This window comes from Pectinophora gossypiella, chromosome 7 (assembly GCF_024362695.1).
Source record: "Pectinophora gossypiella chromosome 7, ilPecGoss1.1, whole genome shotgun sequence".
NCBI classification, from domain to species: Eukaryota; Metazoa; Arthropoda; class Insecta; order Lepidoptera; family Gelechiidae; genus Pectinophora; species Pectinophora gossypiella.
Window position 1 is genome coordinate 4,297,333 of NC_065410.1, and position 23,986 is coordinate 4,321,318.

The 23,986-nt window shown below is 38.4% G+C and overlaps 1 protein-coding gene across 4 annotated transcripts in view; it reads right to left on the reverse strand.

The window, feature by feature from the left end:
• LOC126368156 (1-phosphatidylinositol 4,5-bisphosphate phosphodiesterase classes I and II-like) overlaps window positions 1–23,986 on the reverse strand; it is an 81,915-nt gene that overhangs the window by 44,326 nt on the left and 13,603 nt on the right. For all 4 annotated transcript variants that reach the window (XM_050012041.1, XM_050012039.1, XM_050012040.1 and 1 more), the window contains exons 3-4: window positions 9,354–9,491; window positions 986–1,119 (exon numbers count right to left, since the gene is read on the reverse strand). In XM_050012041.1, coding sequence (XP_049867998.1) covers window positions 986–1,119; window positions 9,354–9,491 — 272 coding nt within the window. The remainder of the gene's footprint in view (window positions 1–985; window positions 1,120–9,353; window positions 9,492–23,986) is intronic.

The following is a 23,986-nucleotide window of genomic DNA, read 5'->3' on the forward strand; positions in this document are numbered from 1 at the left end:
CTGCAGCTTCTCACAACCTGTATAGCCGGGGAAAAGAAGCTGCAAGAAAAACTTTGGCACAGAGTCCTAGACGTTCTTAAAAAATAAACATAAAATATTGGTATACAATTGAGTAATTTAACTGCCTAATATCAGTTCTCAGACAGTTAATCCCATGCATTCATATCTTCTAAATAATCACTAACTTTAGGCAGAGGCAGAAAGGCGATACATGATAAGAAAGTGATTTTTGTATTGAAGTTGTTGTAAAAAGTATCTAAAATAAAATTGTTGCTTGCGTTGAACTGTGCCTACTTTCTAATAACATACACATACATACACACATAAGATCACGCCTATTTCCCATTGGAGTAGGCAGAGACAACGCATTTCCACTTACTAAGATTCTAGAACACACCACTTTCGCTTCTTTTCTTCTATCGTGTAGGTTGTGAGGTGGAGTACCAACCTCATCAATCCTGGTGTCAGGGTTACTATTGAGCCGCCAAAGGCCCCTGACATGGCTCACGTAACGACTACTTACATCAATATGTAGTAAACGGGACCAATGGCTTAACGTGCCTTCCGAAGCACGGCTCATCTTACTTTCGGACAATCAGGTGATCAGCCTGTAATGTCCTAACCAAACTAGGGACCACAAAGTAATTTTTGTGATATGTCCCCACCGGGAATCGAACCTAGGACCTCCGGATCGTGAGCCCAACGCTCAACGACTGGACCACGGAGGTCGTTAATATAAATACAATTAATAATATGAAGTGGTTGTGGTCCTGTGATACACCGGATTTATGTTAAGTGCAGTCTTACAATTGGCCATTGTAGACGGCGATACGGCTCACCACCTCCCTCGGTGCTCAGTGAGGTGTGGGTACTTAGTCCAACTTGCGATGGATGTGTGTGCCTCTTAAGTAGTCAGCTACCTAATTGAGATATAGCCGTGAGCTTATGTTAAGACGTAATGATATGAATACAAAATAGAACTTACTTTTTAACGAGGATCTTCCCGGACTTGTCTGCTTTGAGGCTGATCTTAGTGTGCAGCTTCTCCAGGAACTTGATGGTCGGGTTGTTCAGCTGGTTGAGGTTGTACGCCAGCTTGAACAGCTCCTCAGTCCACATCTAGGAAAAAATATATGTTCAGTACACTGACATGTTAAAAACATATAGACTCACATTCGCTAAGGATTGTTTACATTTTTTTTGACGTGACTTATTGTAGATTTGCCACAGATGGCATTAACTACTTGGCCGGACAAATGGGGAGCGCTGAAGGCTCTCACCCGGTACAACGTTTAAAAAAGACAACAGGTCTGAAGGTGCGCAGTTGGGCGAGAACATCGGCTCAGGGCGTCGTCTGAGAGGAAAAATATTTGAAAGAATTAATCGACCCTAATGGGTCGATAGCGATAAGCTGGCTTTTTTACAAAAAAGCGCCCGAATCGTGTTGTAAATACGTATGTATACATTAAGCTATGCAGATAGTATAAGTTCGTTTCCTCAAATTAGGATGTTATGGCTGTTCAAATAAAGTACAATATCGCGCAAAATTTCCACTTGATATTAACTCAGAATCATGGTCTGAACCTTCAGCGGGCTTAGCACCGTAAGCGCGCGACTCTTTCTCGCCTCGACATAAGTCACCCGTCACTCTCTCACAGTACTGCACAGAAGGAGACAGATGATCAATGTCGCGGCAAGAAAGAGTCGCGTGCTTACGGTGCTAAGCCCGCTGTATTCGTTACGATGTCACTAACACCCTGTACAGTCGTGAGCTTATGTTCTATTCCGCTCGATGAAGCATGTGTACTGTGTACGTACTTAGTCTATCAAGCTAGGGATGTACCTCTGAGTGAGTACTCAAATTGGGATTATAGACATGAACTTATGTTACGTGTTTAGTACATTTTTGCTTCCTTCATGACTTACACCCGTATTGTAAGATGTTAAATCGAAATTTCCTCTACTCCACTCGGCCTCAAGTAGACTCAACTAAGAATTTTGGTATTTCAAGTTGACATTGACCTTTCTCCTTCTATCGTGTGGGTACTGAAGTACCAACCTCAACAACCCTGGTGTCAGGGTTACTATTGAGCCGCCAAAAGCCCCATGAAAAGTTACATGGCTCATGTAACGACTACTTACTTACATCAGTAACTAGTAACCGGGACCGAAGGCTTCACGTGCCTTCCGAAGCACAGATCATCTTACTGTCAGACAATCGTATTGTCCTGACCAAACTAGGGATCACAAAGTGATTTTTGTGAAATTGCCTCACCGGGATTCGAACCCGGGGCCTCCGGATCGTAAGACCAACGCTGAACCACTGGACCACAGAGGCCACTGTAAAATTAACAGTTAACAAAAAACGAAATGACGAACGAGGCGAATCAAATAGGTATCTCGCTGGTATGCAACTCGTTTGACGTGTGCTGTCAACTTAATTCTGTCGGGCTATAAGCCGATGTAAAATTTTTAGAGGGTTGTTTTAGATTGCTGCCTAAAATTGACGTGTGTTCCATAAATTTTATGCCTGTCGATTACCTGTCCCTTTCTTTTTCAGCGGAAAAGAAAAGACAGGTATAACTTCAAATAAAATTAGATGGCGTGTAAAGGTATTAGCACTATTACGTCCTCAACTTGAGGACTTTACTCACTGGGGTCAAGCATATCTTACTGCCAACAAAATAATACGAAAATAATGACGTCATGCTTCCGTTCAACCTCATTGGAGTAAATTCGAGTTAAGATTGAGGAGACGTCTAAGAATACCTATTTTAAACTGTGTTCGAGGTCTTCCTTAAGGTCATCTAAACTGAAAACGAAGTGGAGGAATGTTCTAGACTTAGGTTGACTCTAGGATAGGTGAGATCAGTCATTGTTTTCACAATTCGCACGAGTGAAGGAGAGTTATGCATCGTGTCTTAAAATACTCATAGAAATAAAATAGGAAGACTTACTACCGTTATTGGTTTCAATTCAATTAAAATTAGGAAAACTGAAGGTACAGATTAGCATTATTATTTCCGTTTAGTACTATTTTCTATAATAGGTATAGATAAATCAATAAATTCTTAATTACTTCATCTTACTATAGTACGTATAGTCATATCATAATAATATTGGCGGCTCAATAATAACCTGGACACCAGGGTTAATGAGGTTGGTAATCAACCTCATAATATTGATTTCCGTGTGGTTTCTGTCCTGTGTTGAATGTAATGTACCTGTCTGTCTGTGTCTGTGGTGTCCGGGAGTAATAAATGTTTCCTTCTTTCTTTCTTTCTAACCCACAGTATAGAAGAAGAGATATGCATACTATCACATAAAAATTTTAAACATGAAAAGCACGTTCCATCTGAAGATTCTTTGCGGATGCATCGTAAAATAATACTTTAGTTTTACTAGTTTTCACTGAAGATTTGAAACGACTGCTGCATTCATTCAAATGAGCACTCGTATTCATCGCATCGCAAACCGCGCGAATCTTGACATAAATTTTATATTTCCGAAGTGTACACTCCGAAATTTACGTAGCTCATGGCATTTCAGTAGTCAGTCGTGGAATATTAAACATTCGGATTTAATTTATTTATTTATTTAGCACACATAACTAGTTAAAGTCATGAAAAGTAGATAATTAAGTATATCATAAAACTAGACTATAACAGTAAACAAGCATATTCAGCCACTTATGCTTTAAAAACATATTAAAAATAAGTGAAAATTAGATAGCGCATTCGACAATAGTCTTCTTTTAGAAGAAGGACTGTCATCTCTAGATTACCATCGTGTAATTAATCTATGAAATACCCTTTCTAGTTATCACTAAAGGTATCATTATAAAGTTTACACATTCTGGTGATTGGATTATAATAAGAAAAGTTATTGGTCCTGTTTCTGGCAGACAAAACTAAAAATTCAGTCTGACAACTCTAATAATAGTCCCGTCTTTCTCTTACGACGAGTGCAAGACAGTGATAAAGCTATTTTTAGAACTATCTAAATTAAAATTAAGTTGGCGTCTGCAGGAATCAGGACCGTTATTTGCATCGAACTATTTTAGGACATGGCGAGACTGAAATAGAAAGCAATTAACGTTATATTCCTTTACGATCAAGAAAAGTATAAATGAAATACACAAGACACCGGAAACGGGACAAGAAGCTGTGTCTACGTTCATTGCTTTTCCAATTTATCTAAAAACAACGACGTATTTTGCGGGAGCTGCTTGGTGAGAATGAGACAAACTTCGGGAAACAAGGTTGGTTTACTCAATATAAAATGCAAGAATAAATTCCATTCTTCAATGCAACACAACAACTGTTGCAGTATATTTTTATATGGAACTGAGCCGCTTTTCTAAACAGCAATGTTTTACCGAGATTTAAATATTACTGGGTAGAGGCCCGGAATTGTGATTAAATACTGTAAGACCAGAAACGCCAAATATTAAACCTATTAATATAAACCTGAGAGTTATTACCGTTATAATTTATGACATAATAAATAAATAAAATACGCCTTTAGCTCCGAAAAATCCTATGACTGTATTTTCGTTCGGCCATCTAACAACTCTCGAATAATAAATAATAAGAAAATATTTAAGCGTCCATTCATAAAAAAATAAAAATACACACAACAATGGAAGGCATGTGCTCCACATGAGGATGTTTGCATTTAAACGGCCAGTAAAAAAATGCCTCAGAAATATGTATTTGGTAAAAACATATTAGCGAAGCACGAGGACAGACACACTGGCAGACTGCCAAATGCAAGAAAGGATATTAAAGTGGAAAAACCGAATACCATCCAACTCACCCGAGGAACATTTCACTAAATGAAGATCGTCAGAAAGTTGACATTTAAATTTTTACGAGGTTACAAACGAGATTTGACTAACCGTAAATCAGCGAGGGCCTAATTTTGTACAGACCGTCTAATTCGGTACAGATTAAAATTTACCATCAACGGCGAAAGATGTTAAATTTAAAATATACAACGACGTCTAAACGTGTGCAAATAAAGAATTTAAATGAAATACAGGGCGTTAGTGACATCAACGAAAACTTTGAGGGATGATTGAATAATAAAAAAAAAACACAAAAAAGAACATGAATTTTGCGGCAGGAAATTCCGCTTCATATCAACTCAGAATCATGGTCTAAATCATCCCTTCAGTATTTGTTACGGTGTCAAAAGCACCCATACATGCTCGTATGGCGACCTTTATATACTTGTACGGGGTGTTACATCGTAACGAATACTGAAGGGGATGATTCAACTCATTATTCTGAGATAATGTCATGTGGAATTTTCCATCGCAAAAGTATAGAATTAAAAATAATTAAAACACAAAACATTAACAGATAGATAGATAGATAAAATACTTTATTGAGCACAATGGACACAAAATAAACAGCCTATATACGTCCCACTGCTGGGCACAGGCCTCCCCTCAATCAATGCGGGTTGGTGGAGGTGTTTTTACGGCTAATAGCCGGGACCAACGGCTTAACGTGCCCTTAACGTGTCCTTACCAAACAAAGACTTATTCTCACTTTGTCTCACTATGTGAGACTGTCCTTTGTTTGGTAAAAATAACTATAAAAAAATAAAAAAACATAAATATCATGAATCTTGCCACGGAAATTTCCACTTGATATTAACTCAGAATCATGACCTGAATCATTCCCTTAAGTATTCGTTACGATCTCACTAATACCCTGTATAATTAACGTTGTAATAATAGTCATACTTGCCGTGTTTGGCATAGACGACTGCCGTAAAGTTGAGCTTCGGTGATGAACTCTAACTTGACTAATATCCCCTATTTCAACGAACAAACTAGCAGTCGTTTATTAGTAGAAATTCAAATCGCATTCCAAAGTTTAATCGCCTTTTGTAATTAAAACATTTATATAATTACGAAAGGCTTTGCCGTTCGTTGGCAAGAGAAACGATCAGGTTGTGATCGGGTGTTACAGTAGTATCTTTTTTTTTTGACGTGACTTATTGTAGATTTGCCGCAGATAGTATTTACTACTTGGCCGGACAAATTGGAAGCGCTGAAGGCTCTCATCAGGTACAACGTTTAAGACAACAGGCCTGAGGGTGCCCAGTTGGGCGCGAACCTCGGCTCAGGGCGTCGTCTGAGAGGAAAAATATTTAAAAGAATTAATCGACCCTAGTGGGTCGATAGCGATAAGCGCTGATTGAGGGAAATCGTCGACCACGCCGGCGGGGTCGGTGTCGGGGTCCTGAAGTGTTTGGTGTCGCGAGCTGATTGGCTGCCTGTATATTACGTCCTAGAGTAGTATGGACACCGACTAACATGCTACGAACAAACTGGCAAAATACCAGTGTCAAGTACCCGACAAAAGACGTAGGCGCCGAAAAGTCTATCTGTATCGCCAAAAGAACAAGTCGTAAAGTTTTTATTCATGAATTTATATAGGTATTTTATTTTATATTGGTGAAACACAAACAACTACTTTGTGGTTACACAGTAAAGGCTAATCACGAACCCCAAAGGAAAACATAATAAAACCGCCTCTTAACGTTCGTACCTGCGTTTGACTTTGTTTAGCCAATGAATTCGTAAACAAATTGAACTTCAGAGGGCTTTTAAATATTCTATACTTTGTGCTAATGACAGTGAGGCCCTCTTAGCAAAGTTTGGTTGTCGCCATCACGTCGCTCCAAATGTTAGACTAAAGAAAACTTCCGAGCAGACTTCGCCTCAACTAACAATCTGACAGTAAGAAAGACGAAGTAGACACGACAAACAAGTACCCATAAAGAATAAATAAGAAGCCTGCCCCTATGGCTCCATACGTAACGTAAGCAACTGAAATCTTATGAATTATGACTCCCACACAAAATAATATAACATAACAGCATCACAAGTAGGTACAGATGTGGGTATAGTATACACACCCTCGCCATGTTTTATATGATAAGGGGATGGCAATAGTGCCATTAACAAAATAAAAGCAAAACAATAAAATTAAAAAAGAACAAACAAACACAAAGACGATCGTTGTAACCATGATATTCTCTATATTGATCGAGTATAACTAAATCGAGAGACAGACGTCACAGCTATACAGGTCAACTAATCAAATAAACTCCTCAATAACTTAGCTAACATACAGCTGAACACGTCGAGATCAAAATAAATTTGGTCTCTAGCCACTTCATTTTTTATGCGGCATATGACAAAATCGTTAAAAAAGGCTATGAATAAAGCGGGCACATAAGCCAGGCAAAGAGAATGATAAATGATGCCTGACCCCTGCCTCTGTATCGCATAGAATCGTAAATGCATCACGCCACGTAAAACGCGAATTTAGAGAAGTGATAATTAGTTGACGCGTGTGTGAAACCACATAATTAGCGTAACCAGGATTGATCGGTTTGCCTGACAGATGCAAATTAGGATACAATAATTAAATATAACACGCTTACCTACAAAGGAGATATAAACCGGCATAGCTACTGCCTGAAAGAAATTTAAACTAGATAAATATTATAGCAGATTGATGTATCAAGATAAAACGACGTTCAATAACATGAAGAAGCAAACAAAAATTGGTACCACAAGCCTAATGTAATCCCTTCTAATTTTGAACCGCCGCTAGACATTATTCTATTCACGAGACAACCCATAAAGACATGGCCCATTTCAATTTATCACTGACATCTTTCTTATAACTTAATAACTCAAGGTGGGTCGCCCATAAAAGTAGGGTATTTCGCAATTTATAACCTATTCCTTGGGGTTACAAGTTAGAACCCTTCGTATTTCAATATATTGTTCGAACAACTCCAATAAAAGTGAAAAACGAATTTATATGAGTAGCAAAACTATATCCGTACTCGATCAGAATTAGTCAGAACTCCTAACCAACATGTGGATACAGATCGAAAAGAAATATAATTGAATAGAATATGCTAATGCCAAGCCACAGGAAATACTCCGTGAACTCACAATAGAACTTGGTACGACCTCTGGCTGATGAGACCATAACCAGAAAGAGGACAATTATGATTGTTTCTCATATTGCACACAATCGTGGCGATCAACAAAAGATGCAGCCGATATGAATCTCGTGCTCGTTAGGAGTTCGGGTCAAGGCCCTACAAGGACAAACAATACCACATAAAGTACTCGAAGTTATTGCGTATAACGTCTATGAAGTAACAACAGAAGAAAAAGAGGTTGTTCGTCGTAGTGGACGTCTCTAGGTATTTACTTTTAATTTGAGCACTCTAGACCCCGCCGTCCTAAGGAAACAATCTGTTTCGGTTTAAAATATACTGGACTCTAGGATAAAGATCTATAGAGCTAAAGGTTTAGGGACTCTAGAAAATTTGGCAGTTTGTATTGTGTTTTGCGGAATTGATGTTAAAGGTCGTCGATCCTTATACGGGTTTTGTGACATCTCAGAGAATAGTTTTTAACATTTTAATAAATGTATTTAAAAATAAATGTTCAAAAGAACCATTTCGAAACCAAATAGATTTTATCCAGACTTGCTAATACTCGGAAAATCTAAAATGTGAAGCCACAATGTGTCCAATCTTACGTATAAAATTTTATTCACCTGCTACGCCAAATCAGAAATTCAACGAAGCTCATTTGGACCAATAAAACTCTTGAATAGGCTAATTAAGCGAATAAAATCTGCACCTTTGCAGACAAAATTACGTGCAGAGCGTGGATAAATTCAGAGGATTGTCCTAAGTCTAATAATATCATCGCGGTCACGAGTCACATTCGTAGTGAGCAAAGTTCTATTTACATTTCTGTATAAAAAACAAATTTTAGTAATCAGACCTGAGACAGGTGTGACTACTTAGACACGAGATACGACTACAAGAGACATTTTGATATTAAGAGCAACAGCAGGAGAATTTAGAATTAAAATAATAAAATACTCTATATAGTGTAAAACTTCAAGTTATTTAGATTACATCGCCTTCTATAATGCTTTCGTCATAATGCCTTCTATAATATTACTCATAAAATAATACTAAAAATGAGCAAGTAGATAATATGGAAAGAGGACGTTACAAACACGACGTTACAGTCACAAATTATTTATGAATGGCTCAACGGCTCGCGAAATCGCATCAGAATATCTGACACCGTGCAACGCTGGAATTATGTCCGATTAAAAATAAACTCGCAATGAAAAGCAGATTTAATAGTTTTACTTTAGTCATACAAACGATAAAATTAAACAGAGTCGCAGACGTGTTACGTATTTTATTATGGTTCTGAGGTAAAAGGTAAAACAAATACAAGAATAATACGATCCATTCAGTATTTGCGTATGTTTGTAACATACCTGGGCAATCTCCTTCCTCGTGCAGCAGAAATTGATGAAGGTGACATTAACAAAGTCTGCACCGTAGCATACAGTCACGGTCTTCTCCTCCAGCGAACCTTGCGAGCCGATCAGTACCACGTTCCGGATCTTTGGATCCTGAAGCAAAACAAAACAATAACATTATCAAATCTCCGAAGCAAAAAAAGGATTTGCCTTGCAGGCTTTCCATTCCGCGACAACATAAATCTATACGAGATCATCGGGTTCAATGTAATGACATTCAGCCCAAATATATCAGCGTCAAATTTACGTTCTATTCTTAGTAAAACAAACCCAATAATGTAATTCTGAAGATCGAAATAAAACAGAAAATGGTATACTCTAAAATCCTATTCCCAAGATGTTATCTTCTAATATTATTTAAAGGATAACATAGCATTAAAATCATACTATCGGCAAAGTCAACATATTAAGCTCAAAGAACCGAATTGTTGCCGGGTTAATAACAGTAATGTTAATCCGCCCTCATTCTTTATTCTTTAGAAGATTGGTATTTATTATCTTAAGAACGGAAACAAAGCCTTCCTAAGAAGGTATTTAATCCCAAGACTGAAGTTGTATTTTAAAAATGTGCCTGAAAACGTGACTTGTATATCTGATGATTTTGTAAATTAAAAAAGCCTTTCTGTCTTTATTAGGTATGTTTAGTGTAAATTACACTACCAGTTACAGTTAAAATGAGGCCTACTTTGTCTGAGTGCATTTTATCGCGTTATTGTCGTTTGGTCAGATTGGCTAGCAGAATCTCATAATAAGATAAATTCGTATCCGATGTCGATTTGGCTACTATACGGCGAGCCCCTAACATCTTTTCTAATGACAAGGCTATAAATATAATGTTTTGTCAGGAAAAGCTTTCAAGGTAGAGGAGAAAAAAGTTTTTCCAACAACGTGCAAATGAGATGCTAATGCTAAATTTACATTAGGAATCATCAAGCTACTACATACCACACTCAAACAATCCAGCGAATCACAATAACAGGAACATTTATTATGCTGTCAAACCATCAGTTATTATTAAAAACGCAATTAGTACATAAATAGAGTTCCAATTAAAGAAAAGTTTGTTTGTTTTGACGGCTCACTTTACGGTTGTCATATGGGAGCTAAGCAGAATACATTTTATCGGGCGAGCCGAGGCACTTCCGACAAATTGGACTCAGCAGGGACCTATAAACCCGGCACGCGCGAAACACCCTGTAATATCTGTTTTATTGCACGAATATTGTAGAAAACAACGTGCTACTAGCATAACACTAGAAATAAAACGGTGTCGAGATCGGTTTAGCACTTGTCTCGGACATTGAACGGGTGTAAAACCTAGGTTGTAATAGTGGTTATACAACTTGTAATAATATCCGAGGGTCTTGTAAAATCTTTTTATTATCTTGTACAATCGGAAAGCCACCAGGAACCTATTTCATAAAACTTTCAATTGTTTATCATATTACAAGGATAATTCGATGTGTCTTGCGGAGTGTGTGATTACTTTAGAAATATTTTGCCGCTTTATATTAGTTACGCAACGGACACCAAAATGTCATTAGATCATTAGTTTTGACAGACATAAAATAATGTACTTTTTTTTTACTTATTGTAAATTTACCGCAGATGGCATTAACTACTTGGCCGGACAAATGGGGAGCGCTTAAGAAAACAGGCCCGATGGTGCCCAGATGGGAGCGAACCTTGGCCCAGGGCGTCGTCTGAGAGGAAAAATATTTGATAAAATTAATCGACCCTAGTGGGTCGATAGCGATAAGCGCTGATTGAGGGAAATCGTCGACCACGCCGGCGGGGTCGGTATCGAGGTCCTGAAGTGTTTGGTGTCGCGAGCTGATTGGCCGCCTCTATGGCAAAGGAAACGGGTCGTCGGGATCGTATATTACATGAATAGCAACAGCAGGTGAGTTTAAAATGTAAATAATAAAATATGGAACAATGAGTATTTCAAATAAAATCGTCAACTATGTGACGTTAAAGATTTATTACTGATAACGGTAATAAGTTTAGTTGATAGAACCACTCGTGCACATTGCACGTGCGATGCAACCTTTTCTTTACAACCAATCATTATTCGTATGAGTCAACGAAGCTACAATGTCTAATACCAAAGGGATCACGGCAAGAATAAATTAATTTATTTTTATTTTGCATTTAATGTAAAAAGGTGACCTAGTATTCTTATGCAGGGCAAACAAACGTCACATGCGCTATTTATTCCAAGCAAGAATGTAAGATCGATAAGCTAAAAACGCGTTTAATGCGAGTCCAACTATGCCCATGCCAAGTTTATTGTACATTTAAGTACGTAAATAAAGATGCTCTAAAATTGTTACGAACTGGTGCATTTAGTGCAGCGTAATCTTCAGCATTCGCGACAGTTGGAGCTGGAAATTTCGCGTTGAAGTAGCGGAGTATTCATTTAAAAACTTCAAGTCGAAGCATTTCAGTTAAGGTTAAGGAATTTGGCTCGAAAACTCGTGAAGAAACCGTCGTCGTCAACTACTTGTATGATATTCAAGATGCAAGCACTGGTCTGGATGCCAAAAATTCTAAAATTTCGCAAATGTTTTGTGTAAAAGCCATCTAAGCTATGTCGGATACGTTATGGTAAGGTTTCGTAATCGTCACTACATTCGGCATAACCACATTATATTAAGTAATTTTATTTGGGGTTGTCAGCAATCACGTCCTTTTATGGAACCCTAACCAAACGAAATTCTTATTTCAGTTGAGAAATGTATAAAGTTCTTTTTGACAATGCCTGCACTGTACAAACAACGATTCCGTCTATCTGATAGTATACGAGCATAATATTATGTCACTCCATTCATTGTAAAGCAGTTGCTGCGGTTGCCATTTGAATAGGTTTGAATAGTGAACAAAAATATTTTCATTTATACTACTGCCGTGCGCCCGGAACAGCTTTTCATTCAAAATTTACATAATCGGAGCGTGGTACTTAGTATAATAAAACGTCTACATTCCACTGCCGGAGATACTAGGAGCCCATTAGAGAATATTTTCCTTGCAAATTAATTAAGAAGATTACTCTTTTTGCTTCATTCGTCTAACAGTTTAGCCTAGTTTACAGCCTGTGTACAGTCGATCTCTTAATGGGGACACAGATGGGGTGAAATTGTACCGTCGCATTCACAGCATACGGAAATAAAATGTCGGCACGAATTTATGCGCTATGTTCATGAAGCTTTATTTGAGTAGTCAGTTTCATGGACAAGAGGATCCCTAATAATTTAAGACTACCTACCTACTTAGCGAAAGATGATTGTTATGAAACTGGCGGCGAATTGCTCATAGTATTTTGTCGTGACACGTGTGTTGTAGTATCTATAATACAAAGCGTCACGAGCGTGCGATTCGTTTAATCTTCATCTGGCATTATACAAACCGCGTAGGAACAACGGAAACTCATAATCAGGCCATAAAACCCCCGCACGAGGTGATAGACTCGTCCTGCCATTAAATTCTATTATACCTCTAAAATGTACGAGCCAATTTTCACTCGTCGATTTCGACAGCGATAGTTAGGCGAAATTGCGGCGAGTGAGTCCACAAAACATACGTATATGTACGTTTCGAGTATTTGAAGGGAGCATCCATACTATTGATTGAGCTAGCAGAAATACCCGGTTTGCATCGTGAAAAGGCGGCCTGATTTGGAACGATTCGTTGCAATTCGTGCGGCGTCATTCACACCTTTACAGCTCTCACATAAAATCTCTCATTTGCGTGAGTAGAAATTTCGCCTCGCTTAGTTGGAGGAATCCCCAACTAACGCCTGAACCATAATAGTGAGTAGTCACGGGCCATGGCGAGTGATCATTAAATCTTCGTCTGGCACGCCACAAACCCACGTAGTAACACAAACTCAGGATCCCGCAGTAAACCTCCACATTCAACGTCGTTATTTCGCTTAACTAATATAATACCGACGACTCGCCAGTTAAAAATAGTGTTATGGCACTATAGCGTTATAACTCTACAGCGTCTTCATTCGGAATTTAATTACATTTATAAAACAGACTCATTAAGTTTACGGTGCGAGAGTTCAGTTCACTCAAAACCGCAAGTAAAGCTATAAGATATTCATGTTATAGTGTTGTGAATTATTAGTGTTACATTCAATGTTACAGGTAGACAAAGTGCACGCGAAACAAGATGTTCATAAGATATAAGTCGTCGCCCCAGCTTGTACATTCATAATCACATCGCAATTCGCCAGTATTTCTGCGAATCTGTGAGTACATATCTAAAATTATATTTCCAAAGAACCCCAAAACAAAACAGCAAATTGATCAAAGCATCGGCGATTTGAAAGAGTAAACAAATGGTTATTACATTTTCTTGCAGAATAGAAAGATGCATTGAGCCGCAAGTAAAGATTCAAATAGGCCACGCTCGGGGAATACTAACTCCAGTTCTATTATAAAAGATGCACGTAAATCCTATAGCTATCTTGGAAGATATAGAACGAAGTAGAATGACAAAGCTTTCGTGCCACTGTGGGACTCAACCACTGAATTTATATTGTATCAACATCCATATATAAGCAGAGAAGATTTCATACGATAACAGTGTCATTAAAACCATTACATATCTATTCAGATTCGTCCTTCTTAAACAATACTACATTAATAACATTAATGATTAGGTTCTTCTTCTATCGTGTGGGATGTGAGGTGGGAGTAGCAACCTCACCAACCCTGGTGTCAGAGCTATTATTGAGCCGCCAAAGGCCCCTGACACGGCTCATGTAACGACTACTTACTTACATCAGTAAGTAGTAACCGGGACCAACGGCTTAACCTGCCTTCCGAAGCTCGGATCATCTTACATTTTGGACAATCAGGTGATCAGTTTGTAATGTCCTAGCTAAACTAGGGATCACAAAGTGATTTTTGTGATAGGTATGTCCCCACCGGGATTCGAACCTGGGACCTCCGGATCGTGAGCCCAACGCTCAACCACTGGACCACGGAGACCGTTATATATTAGGTACCTATTGCCTTACCCCGGTCACTACATACTATAATATAATTCTTAGTGTGTGCTACCTAACGCGTAAGTGCGAGCGAGATACAGTCCGTGCGTTCTCTCCCTTACTCCTTAGCGTCTTACGGCAATTTAAGACTAAAGTAAGACCCATAGGGGGTGAGGTCGACGCTCGATACGAATTAGTGCGGGGCGGAAAGTTACTCGTTCTATACGATGTAATTATTCTTGATTCGTTACGAAAAATATTCACACATCGTAAGCAGGGTAAGGGATATGTATGGTGGAATTTCTCAGTTGGAAGATACACGTCCGTTGAATTAACCTTTAGCCACCTCTAACCTCAAGTGGCACTAATCTCCCTAGTCCACGATGAAGACAAAATTAAGCTACACATAGAGGTCTTACAATTAAGTTAAACAGAAGTTGGTTGCTAATATAACGAGATAGAGACTGCAACTAGATAGAATAACTAGATACGAATAAAGTTACGTCTAAATAGGTACCAGCTTAAAGGGGAACATGAACTTAATAGAAATAAATGTTAAATATGCAGCTGGATACTCGTAGAAACGTTACTACAATTCCGAAAATTGGGTAGTGTCCTAGGTCAAATATAATCGTCTATCGGGTGGGTTGTGAGGTGGAATACCAATCTCATCAATCTCGTCAGTGTTATTATTAAGCCGCCAAAGGCCCTTGACATGGCTCATGTAATGACTACATACTTACATCAGTAAGTAGTAACCGGCACCAACGGCTTAACGTGCCTTCCGAAGCACGGATCGTCTTACTTTTTGGACAATCAGGTGATCAGCCTGTAATGTCCTAATAAAACTAGGGATCACAAAGTGATTTTTGTGATATGTCCCCACCGGGATTCGAACCCGGGACCTCCGGATCGTGAGCCCAACGCTCAATCACTGGACCACGGAGGCCGTTAAGTTATGAAATTCTGCTAAATACAGACAGATGTGAAAGAGAATTTCCCATGGCAAAAGTATACAAAAATTGCAATGAAAAATTCCACTTGATATTAACTCAGAATCATGAGCTGAATCATCCGCCCCAGTATTCATTACGTTGTCACAACACTCTGTATAAACATACATACATACAACACAACATACATATAAACATACAGAGTGTTGTGCTTAAACGTGGCAGCTTTTCACAAAAACTTGTTTCAGCAAACTACCTGAACGGCGGCTATTGTTATAATTTTGCTGTAAGTAAGGATGTCCCCAAGTCGGGATATCTGAGAAGCCGTCAAGGCGAGCCCAAAGGGATCGGGGGTGTGTTTTAATATCGGTGTGCAGGTTACCTTATAAATACCCTCATGTTACAAGAGACGAACCCACAATGGCCCGCACCTATACCCAATGTATTTTCTCCAGAAAGTAGATATGGAAGGCTTAATTTATCGTCGCCTAGTGAAAACCTCGTTAACGTTTTGACGATCACATAATTTAAACGTGAATTTTGATAACAAAACCTCACAAGTTCATTATAGACACTAATTTCAATCCAGGTAAAACTTTGAGAGTACACATTCTGGAATATTGGTTCTAGAACATCAGGGTTATGAAAAATAGTTTTTAACATAGTAATTAGATATAATTAGGATAGTTTGGACTTAGGTAATTAGGTGGGCTAGGAGGGGGGGGATAGTTATGGGCGATATGCTGATCCCTTATCACCATAAGGTTCATCATATTCATCTTAGAACTTCGTATCAAAAGTGGCCGCATGTTGTCTTGATTACCTACACCCCATGTGTGTGTAATTAGTTACGTCTATTTCTGTTTTTGTTTATGCACGCAGATTGTCAATGTTCGTTACATTTTAACTTTCTTTTTAGGTCGGACGTCTCTTGACAATTGGCACCCATTATGTGGTCTTCCTTGCCCGTAGTGCTTCCGGCAACCGGGTAACGTGGCCAGCCCAATTCCACTTTGACTATCAGCCTTCGACGAGTTGAATGCATACTTGACATCTTGGAAAGAGAGAGCCGAAGATGGGGAGGAGCGGAAGAAAGGGACAGAGGCCTTTGCCCTGCAGTGGGATGGTTTATTCTAGATATAACAATTTAAATTTATTTGAACTCCCTATTCATCAGTAAGCGGAAAAAGCTACATACTGAGGAAATGAGTATACTCACGTCTCGCAATAAGAATTAAAATCATGAACACAGCAGCAACACCGTTTATAGTAAATAACAGTTTTTATACTCTTCGGGTATGCATTCAAAGCGTCAATGTACAGTACAAAGGTAAATATCCAGTGTCCAGCGCTAAAGAGGTGCATATTTCCGTCGGATAGTACTTTCTGTTAAAAACCTTTTGAGTATCAAATATATCGTTAAACCATGGTACACTAAGAAATAAATAAATAAATATTTTTTATTTGTTAAGGTTGTTCGGGCACGTCATGAAGCGAGCGGATGAAGGATAATAGAATTACAAAAGATGGTAGAGCTAGCCGAAGAAGACCTAGAAGGACGTACATTGACCAAATTGGAGATGTCCTTAGAAAAGATTTAGTACGATCTACTCTGAACCGGCGTGCGTGTATTAGACGACTGATAAGCAAGCAAGAGAAGTGTGTCAGGATCGTAGCAAATGGAATTCCATAGTCTCTGGTTACCCCGGTGGGAAATAGGCGTGAGTTTATGTATGTATGTTATTTGCCTTTGTAAACTTTCATGTAAATCAATCTATGAATATAAAGGGTATATTCCTCCTTATCAGCTATCAACAATAGCAAATACCTATTGTTACAAATTAGATATATACCATGTCATGTGTATACCAATTGTCATTACATTATATAATTGTAATTAATTTCTTAAGCATTAATTAATAAATAACATATTTTATTCATAACAAATAATGTTAAAAATTCGCGTCACAACCAATGATGTCATAGCGAATGAATAAATCAATATTGATCCAATACTTCTTTCGTAAATGCGTCAATTCAAACAAAAGACTTAAATATATTACTGTTTATTATTAAAAACAAAAATCCGAATTAAATACAGGTCATCTCCAAGTCCAAAAATAATATCGAGACACCATAAACAGTAAACAATCTTTTACGTTTTGTTGTTATCAAGACCACGTGGGCGGCAGTGGGCGTGTAATACAACTCAACACTCATTTCACGAGTAAACATCAACTTATAAACTCCCGGGGAAGTTAGCGCAGTCAGAGAAACTCCGTGGTCTAAGTCTCTTGTTAATAAATAGCACCAATTACGTATTCTAATGGAAACAAATTGGAAGACCGAGGGACAACGGTGAACTGTCTGTACAGTTGTTAATCGAATCCTTTGATTATTGTTTAAAGAACAGAATCGATTAGGGAGATTTAACGTAATATGACACATAAACAGCCTATATACGTCCCACTGCTGGGCACAGGTCCATCAACCGGAGGGAGTATTGAGAAGATGCCTCTACGCTGCTCCACTGAGGGTTGGGAGAATTACAGATTTTATTTTTAATGAGGTGCGTTCCTCAAAAACAATACAGATAGCGTTATACAGTTTTTCCTTCGCTTAACCTTCTAATTTCATGGATAACAGACATATGCATCTTTTATCTTTGTTTTTGGGTATAAATGATGACCCTTGTTATTACACCCAGGCTCAATTACATCTTCCACCCATTATTATTCTAATCAAAATAAAGAGCAGCAATATAGGTAGCAACATAATTCTATACATAATGTGATCCAAGAAGCAACAATTAATTTATATATATATTATGCTTGTCATTACATTGTATTTTGGAATAATTATGTGCCCGTTTTTTTTTTTTTGACGTGACTTATTGTAGATTTGCCGCAGATGGCATTAACTACTTGGCCGGACAAATGGGGAGCGCTGAAGGCTCTCACCCGGTACAACGTTTAAGACAACAGGCCTGAGGGTGCCCAGTTGGGCGCGAACCTCGGCTCAGGGCGTAATTATGTGCCCGAGTAATGAGAAAATAGGTAATTATCACGTTAAAGCTGTACCATCTATACCATGTATATTTTTTTTTGGCGAACGTAGTGTGGAAAGTCCCTCTACTCGTGCACGATTGCATTAAGTCTTTTTGATTTGTAGCAGTTTTCGGACATCCAGCAAAAGCAAAACGAGAGATTCTATATTCTACAGCGTATAGAACTGCTTAATTCAATGCATAAAAACTGCAAACTTTTGCGAGCGATTACTAAGACAAATTAATAATTATAGAATAGAAATAGTTTATTATAAAAGGACGCCACACACACAAAAAAAGCGGCCAAGTGCGAGTCGGACTCGCCCATGAAGGGTTCCGTAACAGCAAGTAACATAATATAAAAGTTTTTTTTTAGTTCGTAGTAACTTTTGATGTTTTAACTATGAAAGTAAATTACGGTTTACGATTTATGATGTATTAAAAAAAACTACTACTAGATCTGGTTCAAACCAATTTTCGTTGGTAGTTTGCATGCATACATCATATATTTTTTTAGTTTTATCTTCCTCTTATTTTAGAAGTTACAGGGGGGACACATTTTACCAGTTTGGAAGTGTCTCTCGCGCAAACTATTCACTTTAGAAAAAAATGATATTAGAAACCTCAATACCATTTTGGAAGACCTATCCATAGATACCCCACACGTATGGGTTTGATGAATTTTTTTTTAGTTTCAGTTCTATGTATGGGGACCCCCAAAATTTATTGTTTTTTTTTCTATCATTGCGTAAAAATCTTAATGCGGTTCACAGAATACACATATTTATCAAGTTTCAACAGTATAGCTATTATAGTTTCGGAGAAAAGTGGCTGTGACATACGGACGGACGGACGGAAGGACAGACATGACGAATCTATAAGGGTTCCGTTTTTTGCCATTAGGCTACGGAACCCTAAAAAGACAACAACATCATATGAAATTTCCACTAAAACAATTACACAAAAGCAAGACGGATGTTAGTCGAAATGATCATAAGGTGGTGGTGGAAGTCCTGAGATAAAAGGGCCTCACTCAGCACAAGTCGCGGCGTGAACCACGACGCTGATATTACGTGGACTCTGTTGGGTGACGCACGAACGTCGTGTTCCATAAACATGTGTTAATGGTGTATATACATTATAATATATACCAAATTATTTTAAAGCATTGCTAGTCTAGTATAGACGGAATAGGAAAAAAGAAGTGAAACAACCTAAACGCCGACAGCAAAACGATACAGCCATAGAACGTAGCATATAGGAAACAAAAGTAAACAAACAATGTACATCGCGGTCCATGTTTACGGTGTCGTCTCGCCTGCTACGCGGGTCGATACCAGTGTGCACTACGCCTTATTACTCAGGTGTTCGCCTCGCTTACTTTACTCCCCCTTATATTTACGATAACAATTTATAATTGCTATCGAAATGCCATAAATTCAATACATTCGATAAAAACCGGTTTCTTACTGCAAATTCTTCAGTGAAGAAATCTAAGGAAATGTGTTTATTTGTAAATTTTGGCAATCCAAAATAGAAGTATAATGTCTATAGTATACATATATTCACGCCCATAACCCCTATTGGGATGGGCACAGGCACAAGTAATCCAAGACAACAGCCCTTGATACGAAGTCCATAGATGGATACGATGAATCTTATGGTGGCAAGGGATTATTAGCCCATCGCCCATAATTGCTCCTCATGTTAGAAAAGACAAAAACCCTCTGTCGAATTTAGGTAGGTATTTAAGCGGGTTATCTACAGTGTAGCCAAAAAATAGCCGTGCACAATCTAGCGACACAAGATACGTTATCCAAATGTTCCTACCAAAACTAACTCGCAAGACGGGTCTGAAGTAATGTATTAACGTATAAATAAAATTAGATAGTCTCCCGTGAAATACAATGTAAGTAAAATGCTACTAGAATAGACAAACACTTAGACGCCAATAATCCTGTCAGTGTCAATAAATCTCATGCACAATAAAACCGTAGCGAGAAACGTGCGTTTGCGCACACTTATAGGTACTCTTTAGTGCGTGAATGATTTATTGTTCGAGAAACTGAAAACATTTCTAAGAAGCACAAATCCCTGAGTGACAAATAAAGATTTTCCTCAACTAAAAAGGTATTCCGTCTTCTTCTTCTGTGTAATGTCACAAGTTGATGAATAAATATTTTCTGTCTCTCTCTCTAGTGTAGGTTTGTTAGGTGGAAGACCAACCTCAAAAACTCTTGTGTCAGGGTTATTATTGAACCGTCAAAAGCCCTCTGACGTGCCTCGTTCCGAAATATCTGAAGATAATTTATCACCGGCAATAGAACACGTATAGTTTTCTATTTATAAAATGTGGGACTGTATGAATAATTCGGTTACTAATTATACACTGTGTTACGGACATCATCAGCATCACTAATTTAAGAGCCACGCTCTTGTCGGTGTAGCATTCTCCATGCTACTTTTTAGGGAAAAATAGAGCAGTGGTTTCCCTATTGTCTTCCGCCCCGCAGTACTCTGTCTGACGCGAGTGGGATGGCGCCCAGAGACTTCTATTTTAAAGCCGTACTAGGACTCCTATCCTCCGCCTCTGAATAGTACTGACAGTTATTGCTGCCATCTATCAGGTTCCAGGTTACAGTCCCTGTGACTCTGTCCCCCCTGGGGCCGGGTTAATGGTCTTGTGCGAAACAAAAACCAAATGCTTTATGGATACAAATCTAAAATCCCAATCTAAGTAGAGATATACAAAAGACAACTTGCAGCCTGTTTTGGTATAAGATATGAACCTATTGTACCGCTAGTAGTAGGTACACTGAAAGTTAAAAGTTTCTACTAAATATAAACAAAACTGCCACGAAAAGTGTTTCACGAATTTCAATGCTGAAACATTAATCGCTCGGAAAGGTCAACTAATACGTTTAAACTTTTCACAAAGCAAAATACACTCTAACAAAGTTTCGTATGTACGAGCGTCAGAGCTCATATTTGTCTCCCATTTCAAAAGCCGCTAGAGTTTATTCAATTCAGTTGCATACAAACTTGGCCACAATGAAAAGTTGTGCCTACACTGTATTATAAAGTTAATACGACAGCAAGACTATGATAATTTGACAAATGATGACACGAAGCGACAGCCTGAGACTGTGAGCTGTCACACAAGTAGCTCATTGGAATTGGCTCAACTTTTATAAAACATTGCTGCAGAGGATGACGTCACATTTTGGCTAGAATGAAATCATTTGTCTCCACTACTCGTACTATACACAGGACTATAAATCGTCAAATTTCACTCTTGCAATTCTGTAAGTTTCAATAAACTTTCATTTCCCCCGCCATTGCAAGTTTATTTATTGTCTCAAACGTAGCAGTCAATTCGGTATTCAGAAAGTAGAATTGGGAAAATACATTGATAAATAAACTATACTATAAATCTTAGAAGTCAAAACAAGAAAATATATTTTTACTTCTTTTGCGAAAATATAAATAAATCAAGATTAGACAAGATTTCAACGATATCATAGAATAAGGAATAATACTACATATAGAACGGCAAATCTCCGCTCCCCATCAGCGTCTGAACTAGGTTTACCTCACTTGAATCGTGTAGGCAGCGCGCGGACCGTTGTTTTTATTTTTTATCAGTTTAGTTGTTGTTGTGTTGTGTTGTTGTTGATGTTCGAAATTTGAAATTGGACGCCGACGTTCTTTTATCTGATTCGAATATCTAATCTCGCAGTGATTGCCCGCGCTGGCTCGCCTGCGCTACTTTATCGTCATCGTTCCATACTCATCATCATTGGCCACAGCATCTATAGTAGATGATTGTTGTAGCACTTGTGAGTCTACGGGTTCCCGCAGCGCCGCCGATGACTATAAAGCCCTACCTAAAACTATATACCAGCGCGGCATTTCTTGCCACATCGTTCACACACAAAACTTTTTTGCTTCATGTTTTTACCCAGGCATCGTCATGTCTTGAAGTCCCGACTTTAATATCATGGCGCCTTTCAGGTCTCATTTCGGCGCGCTTCTCCCAACCATCCGTTCGAATACTATACTAAGGAGGATAATAGTGACATTAACTGATTTACTTCGCTGATTTCCGAATTTAGTTTTATAGATACTCTATAACAGGAGTGGTGGTGCTCTGTTAGTCCAGTAGATTGTAGCAACTCTACGTAGACCAGACTGCACAACGTAATCACCAACTGCTGAACGCATCATCTTGTACCTATCATCTTTCAATCGCTGTTCCGTCACGGTTTTAAGGTTTCAAGAAGTATGTAATTGATAGATCGCAAAGGGTTTCGTTAGTCAACAAGAGATCTTGGGTCTCATCGAGTTGCCCACCCCTGCTCTATAAGAAGATATCTACTTAAAAAATAAAGCTATTTGGTATATAACTGGTAGGCAAAACGTGCGCATAATCAACGCAAAGCCCTAATTTCTGGCGCTTTAACAGTACTGCGTCGCAACCATAGCCGATAAGATAGGAGAACTTTAATCGTACCTCTCTATGCACCAATTATTACACTAATGACTTTCACAATTAAATGTTTTGTTTTGGAACTAATCGACGAATTCTTTTCATATTTTTGTAAGCGGTTATTTAGGATTTTGAATTCAACTAATAAGGTTGAAAACCCCATTTTTCCATTCTTCCGATAGTTGGTTGTAGGAAGAAAAATTCGGTAATCTCTCGATTTTCCGAAGTACCTAACGATTTTTGATGTTTTAGCTGGCGCGTGGGTGTATATACTTATATATATAAGTCAGTCTTAAAGACAGTAGAGTAGTTGTGAAAACATTGATTTATAAACAAAAACAGCAGGAATCTTCTCTCTAAAAAAAATAGAGAACATGCCTGAACGGAAGTAGGCTTCAATTTAAGTTTGTCACAATAAGTACAAGACAGTAAGTAAGTAAATAACAGTGAGTTATGTGCAATAAAGTATATTCATATTTCATTTGATTCACTTCACAGAGTAGCATCATTGATCCGTCCCCATGCCTCCCTTATCCACGATCGATAGAATTATCAAAGTACACGTTCATCAATTTCTTCACTATGGTGATAGAGATAGAGTGCTAAATCAGCATTTGATTAAAAGCATGCATCGTCACGTGACAACGGCGTGATCACGCGGTGTTGCACGCGCACACACACCTGCTTGTTGCTTGCATAATATAGAACGCCTTCGCAATGTTAATCAGGAATGATAATCAGGAATAGATAAATTGACACCCGTAATCCCTAATGGGGTAAGCAGAAATTAAATGCAATTAAATTAAGTCTCTCTTCTATCGTGTGGGTTGTGAGGTGGATTACCAACCCCATCAACCCTGGAGTCAGGGTTATTACTGAGCCACCATAGGCCCCTGACATGGCTCATGTAACGACTACTAACTTACATCAGTAAGTAGTAACCGGGACCAACGGCTTAACGTGCCTTCCGAAGCACGGATCATCTTACTTTCGATCAGGGTCAAATTAAGTAATAAGAAGACAATTGGCTAAGATGGTTAATATGGTGAACCGTATATAGGTACCATGCCATTCCCATCCCCCATCCAATTAGGGGTC